The sequence below is a fragment of the Antrostomus carolinensis genome, unplaced genomic scaffold (assembly GCF_000700745.2).
Source record: "Antrostomus carolinensis isolate BGI_N321 unplaced genomic scaffold, ASM70074v2 scaffold12876, whole genome shotgun sequence".
NCBI lineage: Eukaryota > Metazoa > Chordata > Aves > Caprimulgiformes > Caprimulgidae > Antrostomus > Antrostomus carolinensis.
The window spans coordinates 40,629-51,098 of record NW_010324132.1 but is presented as its reverse complement, the minus strand read 5'-3'; the positions used below and the strand labels follow the sequence as shown (position 1 = coordinate 51,098).

At 43.8% G+C, this 10,470-nt stretch overlaps 1 protein-coding gene across 1 annotated transcript in view; it reads right to left on the bottom strand.

Annotated features, from left to right (window-relative positions):
* Positions 1-9,574: 9,574 nt before the first annotated feature.
* ISX (intestine specific homeobox) overlaps positions 9,575-10,470 on the bottom strand; it is a 26,324-nt gene continuing 25,428 nt past the window's right edge. Inside the window, 1 exon segment of the mRNA XM_029085659.1 lies at positions 9,575-9,836. Coding sequence (XP_028941492.1) covers positions 9,575-9,836 — 262 coding nt within the window.

The following is a 10,470-nucleotide window of genomic DNA, read 5'->3' as shown; positions in this document are numbered from 1 at the left end:
AAGCCTGTGGGGCCAGAAGGAGAGCAAACACCAAAGAACCCAACAAGGACCTAGTGGTCAGGGTAATCTGCTCAGAGAAGCAGGACCGGGGTTTGTCTCCCTGATCAGCATCCTCCCCATGGAAAATGAAAGCACAAGGTTAATTTTGTTTCTAGTAAATACTTATACTGAGTAAGAACCAGTTACTGCATAACAGCACCATAAAACATTTACTAGGCTAGTGCTGTGTGCTGCAACAGATCCTACAAGAGCTGAGAAAACTTGGCTTCCCAGTAGAGGAAGAACTAATTTTCATAGCTCCTTCAGCACTATTGTTCATTGTAACATGAGTACAAATTAAACTTTATTAAAGCAGCATTTCTAAGGTAGCTCAGGTAAACACAGAAAATATGATATGCCACTACGCGCTGTTGTTTTTATAAAGACAGTAGCTTTAATATTGGAGAGCAATAAATTGTCTGGAATGATATTAAGTCCTGGAACACTGTGCTAATGTTGGTCTGCGCTTGAGGAACTCCCAGCACAACATCAACGGGCCTCCGGCTGTAGTTTTGCTCAGTGAGTATGTGTTAGAGGTTTTTTTTCCTGGCATACACCAGTCGCTGGTTCTGCCAAAGGTGATGGATGTTTTTCTGTTGATTACAACAGGGACTGAACGGGAATCCTACAGCCAAACTCACCATCTTTCCTGGAGCCACCCCTAGCATCCGGTTACAAAGAGCTGAACAGTGTATTTTTATAAGGTATGGATCAGAAGGCAGAGTTTGCCATGTAGCACTCTATTTGTTTATTGACTGGTCATAGGAAATGACTTGTTTATGTGTAGTTTGTGGGTTTCAAGAATCAGCAAAAGCTTCTGACACCTGGGGACCATTTTGTATATTTGGGGGTTGAAAATAGATCTACGTTTTGCATAAGACACCTTGCATCCCCCTCAGACTTCAGTCAGGTCTCAAAGAGTCTGGGTGAGAAAGGGGTGGACTGTGACTACCAGGGAGGCAGATGCTTGTGCAGGGTGAGGAGCCATTGTGATTTTTTGTTCTGAAATAGACACAGAGATGAGGCTGTGACTGAGTGCTTTGCACAGAGGAGGAAAAGGGTAGTCTCAGTCATGGAGAGTTTCTGATGGATAGGGAAACACCACAACTGTCTCACTTGACACAGCTCTCACAACTTGACATCACAAGGTGATGCCAAGGACAGAGAGGCTACCATTGAGAAATGACAGCATGTGGGGTTGTTTACTTAAACTGGATGAATGCACAGGAATAACCTGGTGCAGAAAACACAACATGGAATGGAACATGCAGAAAACATTCAGTGCTGATCATCAGAGCACTCTCGTACTGGGCTGGTTGTTCATTTGGGGTTCGATCCAGTGTGGCTGTTTTTGTGTTCTTTCACTCTCAGTTTCTATAAAATAAGCAGTTTTATCAGTGGAATTTAGCTTTTGGCCCAGTAGACTCTAAACAGTTTCATTCAAGAAGTGCACACATAGTTAGACACCTACATTTAAAACCACACATACACATATCAGATATAGCTATCTATATATTATTCTATTGCTGCCTTTTAGTAACGTATGATAGAATTAGATAATAAAATACCTCCTAGTCTGGTCAAGTTTTTTCCATCAGTCAATGAGAGTTTATAGCTCTCTGTTCTGTGTGGCACAAAGGATTCTTACTGTCCTCACCGTTCACCCCTCTCCAGTGATATTCCGCACAATACCACAGGCAAAAGCTGAGTAAACAAAAAGCTATCAAGGTATCTATTTCAGGCACTGAAAAGGGTAGGAAACCTCAAGAAGGTGGAGTGAATCCTCAGCTCTGTCCCCTTTTTGGTTTGGATTGTGACGGACTCCTTAATTAGACGATTGCACAATGCTTTTTTTCCCCGCAGAATCAGAATTTATTGAATGTACATAATGGAAGGAATTATTGAAAAACAGGCCATAGGTAGGAAAAGTTTTATTTGCTTTATTATTAATCCTGAGCTTTCACACCTTAGCTGCTACCTGCTCTGGTATTAGAAGTATTCCCAGCCCACTGGGCTCTCTGCAGTGCTCCACGTTATGTGTGTCTGAGCCCCACAGACTCATGTCTTGTAAGGGTATGCAGTCTCTATATTGCAGACAGGAACTGGGGCACAGGCTAGCAAAGGCTGAGAGCACTCCTGAGCTTGGCATGCCACTGTTAGATCTTGGGGATCTTATTTTTGCAGGCAGGCAGTGCCAAGTAAAGCTGTAGTGTGTTTCAGCCAAGCAAGGCATGTGGAAAAGGAGCCTTGCATGAGTGAAACCTGCAGTTCAAGCCACTAGCTGAGCATCCCATAGGAACAGGTAGGGCCAAACCTGCCCCTTACCCCACCTCAGATCAGCTCTTTGTCCCTGTGCAGTCCACTGCTACCCACCCATTCTGGCTCCACACTTCCCTGGCTCCCCAGCAGTCTCCTCAACCAGCCAGTTTCTTCTGCCTATGCCAGTCCTTGACCTGTCTTCCCTCTCCAGTGCTTCCGCTATTAGGCCTGAGGAGGTTGCTCCACCATCCTGATCCTGCGTTTGAGGTGGTGGGACATAAGAAACCAGGGGGAAAGGGCTCTGGTGGCTATCATGAGAGTCTAGGCCATGTGTTTTTCATAGCAAGCCATAAACTGAGCTTGTGGGGGAAGTCATGCTGAGCATTGCTAGGGTGCTTCAACTCCACAAAGAATGTAACTGCTACAGTCTGAAGGACACAGAATAAACCTGTTGCAAACCAATACTTTTCAAAGACTGATACTTTGGCCAGATGACAGGAGTTGGTAACAATAATGGCAAAGCGCACAATTAACACAAGAGGCCTCCTCCATGCCAGATTTCAAGCTCCTGCTCCAAGTGCTGTTCTCAAAAGGGTACCAGAATTTTGTCACCATAAGCAGAAGAATGCAGTTTCCCCAGCCTCAAGGCATGAATTGGTTGGATTTAAGACATAGGTCTGAGGCAGGCAGATAACACAGAAAAAGGTTAAATTTTGCAAGTTAAAATTTCATAAAATTTGAAGTGTCTGAAAGCAGGGGAATTACACAGAGGAGTGCTGTAAAGTGCCACCAATAAAAGATTGCCCAAACACATGCAACAGGCTGAGATTTAGGACCTCTTGGTGGGGACCTGCTTTTCCTTAACTATAAGAAGAATAACCCCCAGAATCATATGGTAGACCCTGAACACTGGACACCTATCTACTCCTCCTCCAGGCAAACAAAGGAGAAAGCCTCTCCTGAGTAGCTCCCTACACCAGCAACCATTTCATGGCAGTGAGGAGGCACTTTGCACTGCCTGGTGCCCCTAAAAAGGCGCGCACCTATTCCTGCCAGGGGAATCTTGCCAGCATTTTATGGGAAAGCCCTAAATTCAGAGCAGTAAACAGAGATTAGCTGAGGGACTAAAGCAAAAGTAGCAGTAGCATTTGTTCTGTTAATGCATGAGGGAGACAAAAGGAAGGAGAGGGGGAATAGAAGGGCTTCAGAGAGTGGAAAATTAGCAACAGTCAAGGCTGATATTGCTGAGAGCCCTAAATATTTTCCTAGCTTCAGCAGACACAAACAAAGCAAAGGGTACCGTGCCAGTCAGGAACCTGCTTCCTGCAGAGAAAGGAAGGAAACTGTTAAATTGGCTTTTCCTATTGTTGAGGAGCACAAGAAATAGCTCTTTTCTGCTATTGGAAGTGTTCAAAACCATTAAAAGCTGACAAGGCCCGAGGTCTGTAAAGCTGTAAATAGCAGCATCTATATTTAATTGAAGGTGATGAAGGATTCGGTGAATTTCTGTCCTGTGAGCTTGACATCAGCTGTGTGACAAAGACGAGGAACGCAATGTGACTATGAGAGCTCTGAAATGCAGAAAAAGAGGCAGCTGCTATGAATTCCTGGCACATGGTTTCTGGCTGGTTCTCTTTAATCCTTTAACAGGCTGCATATCATTCAGGTGGTCAACACTTACTGCTTGATATGCTGACCCCAGAAAGGGTCGAAGCACCAATGCAAGCTACCCCAGGAGGGGACATCCTCTCCTTGAAACGCCTATGAAAGTGGTTGTCAGAGCAATGAATCATTTGCTACTTTGAGACACAGATTTTTTTTTTCCTTGTGCTGATTAAAAAAAAAAAAAATCTGTTTGTGTTTCCTTTTAAAGCATTTAATCTATCCCACCTTGTGGCTTTGACACCAGGTTCATTTTTGATCAAACTCTGGAGTCCTTTCAGAAGCTCCAGCTCTGAAGAGCTGGAATGAAAGGCATTTTCCCTTCCCACCCTCTCCATTTTGCTGGCTTTCAGGAGGTCAGGGGGTGAGTTTTTATTGCTAGCCACTTGAAAATAAAATCAGTCTGTGCAGGTGTCTTTGGATAGATACTGTAAATGATGGATTCAAGCAAAAGCAAGAACATGTCATGGAAGTGGGGTAAAAACTGTCCCAGGAACAGAGCAGGTTTGCAAGAAGACATGAGCAAGGAGGAAGTGCCACAAGAAGCCTTCTTGGAAAAGCCAGACTCCTGTTTGGATAAAAGCTCACCTGAATTATTTCACTGAGCATTATATTTTGAATTAAGCCCTTATTTACACCCAGTCTTTTTGGATGATCTCCCTGAGATGCACAGATGTGGGCTTATTTGGTCCCTGAGCTAGAAGTGATAGCATTTTCTCATAACATAAAAATACACCAAACCACCAAGGGACAAAAAGAGAGCAGAGCAAGAAAATAGAAGTAGGTACTTAGGTGAGACCTGTAGTCCAGACTAAGAGGAGATGTAAAGTAAGAGAGGGAGAACACTTTGCAGTCGCTTAGTAAAATCAGGTCAGAGCACAGAGCGGGAAAAGGATGAGAGCTTGGTCAACAAGCCGTGAAGAACCAGATGTTTGGCTGCTTTAAATCACAGCATTTTTGACCCAAGGTCTAGTGCATACCTGTTTGGAATTGCAGAGCAGGCAGCACCCTCTCTGCATGCTCTCTTTCTGGCTGTGATCAGAGCATGTGGTAATCACAGGGTAAAAAAAAAAAAGAAAAAAGAAACCTTTAAAAATAAACAACCCCCTCCAAACCCCAGCTCTCTTTCCTAGCCACCCCCACAAAACAACACCAGCAACAATAACAGAAAAGATTTCTAGAGGCCCCTTGGCTCTCTTACTATGGTACAGTTGAAGCCATCCAATCTAGAAACTCCAGTTAAGTGTAAAAAATGCCCCCAAAATGAGCTTTTAATCAGAAGAGCAATAATTGCACATGTCTTCTTGCTCTGACCACTGGTGTACATTTCAGTCTGATATGCAGCAAGTTTTCCACATTAAATTGTCTAAATAAGAGTCAGGTAGCCTCATCATCCATTTTTTATGTGGGGTCCTTTTAAAGCCCAGATTTCCTCCTGTACAGCCATTTCCTCATCTCCTTCAGCAGCACAGGGTCCCTTCTCCCAGGTAACTGATACATGGGAAAAGCTGGTCCCAACCCTGTCAACTTGCCACGCTCTCCATCCCCTTCTCCCGAGTGTGTATTTACCACCCCCTTTGGACTTTGTCCCAGTCTCCGCCTTCTTGATTGGTGCTAATTTGTGTTGGTTGTCGGACCTTGGTCATCCATCTAATTGTTTTTAATCGATTTGAGAATTTTGTTCTCAATATCTATGTCCCAGAGGGATTTACAAGGAAAGACTAAGGACATCAGATAGTTAGGTGAGCTGAAGAACAAATCAGGGTGGTCCGAGGGCTCAGAGGTGTCTGCAGTGTGCAAACATCATCATCAGGGATTGTGTCTTCCTGATGCCAAAAAGGACTAATTTCCCTGAAGTTGGTGGCCTGACTCCCTGAGATAAGTCAATGTGAAAATGGAAATCAAGGCCATAAACTGGGAAGAGGAATTGTTCAGGTTACAAGAGATTTTATGGGAGAATAAATGATGAAACTGTCATATGGAACTGTCATGGAGAGCTATGCCTGCAGAGGGGTCTGCCCCAAGGGGGCCGTAAGCCCTGTCATTTGAGTCACTTGAAATCATGTGAGGCAAAATCTCTAAGCATCTACTGTAAATACTGGCCATTCATTTTTTGTCAGGGACTAGGACAAGATGAGGCTCTCCCATCACTCCTTTCCAAGATGCTATTAAGCTAATGTGACCTGATCCAGCAGACTGTGGCAACAGCCTTCCAGGATGCCCATCAATGGGAAGCGTGTAGCTCCCCACTGTCGCCTCTCATTGCTGCTGCCTTGGAGAAGTGATTCAGATCTGCTGAGGGAACAAAATGTTATCATGACTGGATTTATGCCCGAGCTCTCTGACAGACCCTTGGGATAGAGATGACAACCACACATTTTTGTTTGAGAAGTGGGATGAGTCTGCTGAGGTGGTCAGGGTGTTTCTGACTGGGACAAGTGTAGCACATGTGCTGGGAGATCAGATGGAGTGGTTCACTTTGAGGCAGCGCAGCTGGAGCCATACACTGGCAATGAGAAATCTGATTTCATTTTTTCCCAGCCACCTGCTCAGGGAATACCACAGATTATTACTCTAAAGTTAGAGTGAAACTATGACTGCATTTCTATTTGCAGGTCTTCCTAATGTGTGGTCAGCTTCCTCGGATGACCTGTTCCTCTAGCAACACTTTGGCATGTTTAAGATACTCTTATGCCCAAAGCAATCCTGTATGTCTGAAGGATTGTGGAGTTTATGGTGCCCAAAAGATTTGCGTGCCCATCCTGGAATTTTCTGAGAAGATCAGAGTATAAAACAAATGCAATGTTTTATTGTAATTACATTTTTGCAATGTAATGCAAAAATAGCATCCTGAGGACCAGCATAGCCAGGGAACAAGTGGACTTTCTTACTTCGAAGATAGGTAGGGAGTTCAGAGGAAGGGAAAGATGCTACTATTAGATTAGATGGGATGAAAACCGGAAGACTGGGAGGTGTTGGGGTTTAACAGGATGCTGATACCAGAAACTGCCCCACCCTGTGCTAATTTGTTCTGGCTGCACCTCTGAATAAAATTATTAAATTGGTGAAAAACAAAGTAATAGTATTAAGTCTGTCTGGGATTTGACCAGCTGCATATGAATGGAGATGCTACACATATCCTGAAACCTAGATTTGCTGTTCAGTGGGAAATTGTGAAACTTCATAAATAAACAAGAAAGCCCAAGCAAATTGTTCTACTTCAAAACAAACCCTCCAAGTATTGAATCAGCTAGCAAAAAAAAAAAAAAAAGGAATCCTAAGGCTTTGATTTTTTTAATATGAAGTTGATGAAGTTTATTCAGCAGCTCTGCTTCTCACCTCTCTTTTGTTCAGCAGCTCTTGCTTCTCACCTCTCTCATCCAAAACAGGGCTTCCAGAGGACCTCAGAAGCATGAAGCAGAGCTTCTGGATTCTGGGCAAGAATCATGATGTGTAGGAACCCTGGCCATGGGGTTATCAGACAGACATGTGGAGTGGACAGAAAGTAAGCAATAACCCTGCTTGGTTTCTATTAAAAGACCAGTGAAATTCAAATACTCCATGTCCTGAGCAAGAAAAATTGCCATGTTCTGATCATCCCAGAATCCTCCTCTATGCTACACAAATATTCCCACAGGATAAGCTGTCCCAGTGCAGGTGCTGGCTTGCAGCCCTGTTCTACTTGTGGAAAGAGTCATGCCCACTTAGCTTTAGATGATAACAATGCCAGCATCTCTAGTAAATCTAATCATTGCATAGGTACAATTCACACCCTGGAAACTGCACTAATGCATGGACTTCATTTAACCTGGAAACCTTAGTTTGATCATTTCTTCTTTAAAGTGAGTCTAGGGTGCTTAATTCAGGTTTATGTGGCTGCAATGCAGCTACCTAAAGTTGCATGAGATGAACACCATAACTAATTCCTGTTGATTTTAATCAGCTAGGTGCTTAAACCCCTTTGTCGGAGAGACGTTTCGTCCTGTATCTGACTGGACTGTCCTTCAGATGACAGATAAGATGACATGGATGAAGAGGATACAGAGTAAAGATCCAAGCACGTGTGGGAAAAAGGTCTCCTGTAAGACCTATAGGAAGGAGGACAGAGTATATCTGACCTCTGCTGAATAGTTGTGGCCTGGAGAAATGAAATCTATATAGGATAGGATTTATCTTTTCCTGTGCAACAATCAGCTACTCCCCAGCTTACAGGTCTCCCAAACCCGAAGTACACAGAAAGCTGGTACCAGTCAGACAGCAAGAAAGCTATTGACTCACTGTGATCCACTATGTAACTAACAAATTGCAGCTAGAAGAAGGCTGAAGACTTGGCGGCTGAAGACTTGGCAGCTGCAGTCTGGCCAAAGGGATTTCTTAAGTAAACAACCTATTCAGAGTCATTAACCCACCTGCACTCCCACGTGCATAGGACAGCCTCCCCAGCAAGCCTTTGGGTCACAATTTGCTTTGCTTTTGGACTCTGCCATGAATGGCCACAAGTGACATGTCTGGGAGGAAGACCACATTTTAATGGCTTTGCTCAATAGCTTCCCCTGTCAGTGTGCAATATGTGCTGTGGCTGCAAGACAGAAGATGGCACAACCCTTTAAACAGTGCTTTCCATGAAAGTCAGTAGAGATATTAGTGGAAGCAGGATTGGACCTTGAATAAGCAGGGGGAAAAAAAGCACCATATGTTGGAAGGAGATGAATATTATGTAAATAATAAGGCATACAGACATTTTGTAAGTGGGCAGGCTGATCTCATTATTGATCTACAATTAAACCAAACTGTGGGGTCATAGCATCCTATTATGTCTAGCAGATTAAACTCAGGCTGTCTCTCTTCGTTATTGTTTCTGATGGAGTTTTAGAGCTTTCTTAATTCAGGTCAAAAAATGAGAGGCTTCCTCATAAGCATTTTAATTAACCAGCTGCAGAATTCTGTTGCCCCTAGAGACTCATGACACTGCTACCCCTCTCAGACTGTGATATTTCAGCTCAAATTGTGTTTGTGCCCCTTTATTCAAATTAAAAATGCATACAGAAAATCAAACCCACCCCCCTCCCTCATTGACTACTTGGAGAAAAAGAAATATCTTGAAAGTTTGTTGACCTAAACATATTCTTTGCACCCCCCCAACACATGAGGACCAGAATGTATGAGGAAAACAACGTAAACTTGTGGAGGAAAGCCCTTTTGGCTGGATCTTAGGGCAATGCACCCATCATTGCAGGCGTCTTGCCTGCCCCAAGCCACCAGTGCAATAGAGTTATCCAGCGTTGTCTCAGGGCTGAATAAAACCCCAGTCCTTTTGCAGGGTTGTTCCGTGCACCATCCTTGCAGGGAGAGGCTCTCAGTTGAGTGGCTGGATTTCTACAGAGCATGCTCCTCCTCAGATGATGGGGAGCTCCTTCCTAGTCCATGGTGGCTCTCACCCATGCTTGCTAGCCTGCGGCGAGTTGTGGTGGCACTCCTGCAGCAAGCTCACCTTGAACCACAGGCCACTCATGATCCTGGCAGGCTTGTTCAAGGAGACGAACTGTACACCTCCAGAATAGTCATGGGTGAGAAAAGCATGTCCTCAAAGTCCCCCACTCCTCTATATCCTCTTCTATGTGGAGCTGGCACAGATACTGCTCCTTTCTAAATTGTGGGGTAGCAGTGTGCTGTAAGGGGGTAGAACATTGACAAGCAAGTATGGTTTTGGGAAGGGCAGCAGCTCCAAGCGGTGGGGGATGAAGGAGAGTGTGCTGGGCAGCCAGGCAGTTGTCAGCTGCTCTTGCAGCGGTGAGTAGCATCCTACAGCAGGGATGGTAGCAGTGAGCTTTCTTGGCATCAAGCTAGGAGCCTTTCAAGAATAAAATGAAGTCTCAGATGAATCAATACAGACTTTTAGTTAGATACAATTTACAACCAACCTTATTTGTTTCCCTAGTGCTCAGTAATTAAGGAGGAAAGTTTAGAATAGACTCCCTAAAACCCAGTGATGTGCTGTCATGCAGGGAGCAAGGTGAAGTGCCATGGAAAAACTCCTGACAGGGAAGAGCCTGTGTGCCAGCCTAGATAATATTAACTGTCCTAGACTTAGCAAGGACATGGATCAAGGGCAAAAATCTCTGGTCAGCCTAACAAAGCTGGACATTGTAAAGAGATACTGACTGTCTATAAAAAAGCACGGCTTTATGGTTGCACATGTCATATTTCTTCCTGTTCAGGAAATTTCTGGTGGTAAAGGTATTTTGATCCAAAATATGATTTACAGTAAAAAGAGGAAGAATAATTCTGCAACAGACATGTCACATTGTATTTACAAAACAGGTTTCATTTCATGAAGAATGGCATAATACTTATTCCTAAAAAATATGTTATTTGACCATATTTGCTGGGATTTTTCTTTATCATATTGCCATTTTTTTCTTTTCCAGTCCTCCTTCTCTGGCATAGTCCCATGTGAAGATGTGACCTAGTGAAGGATAGCTATCTCTCCCTCAGTGGTTTTATACAAAG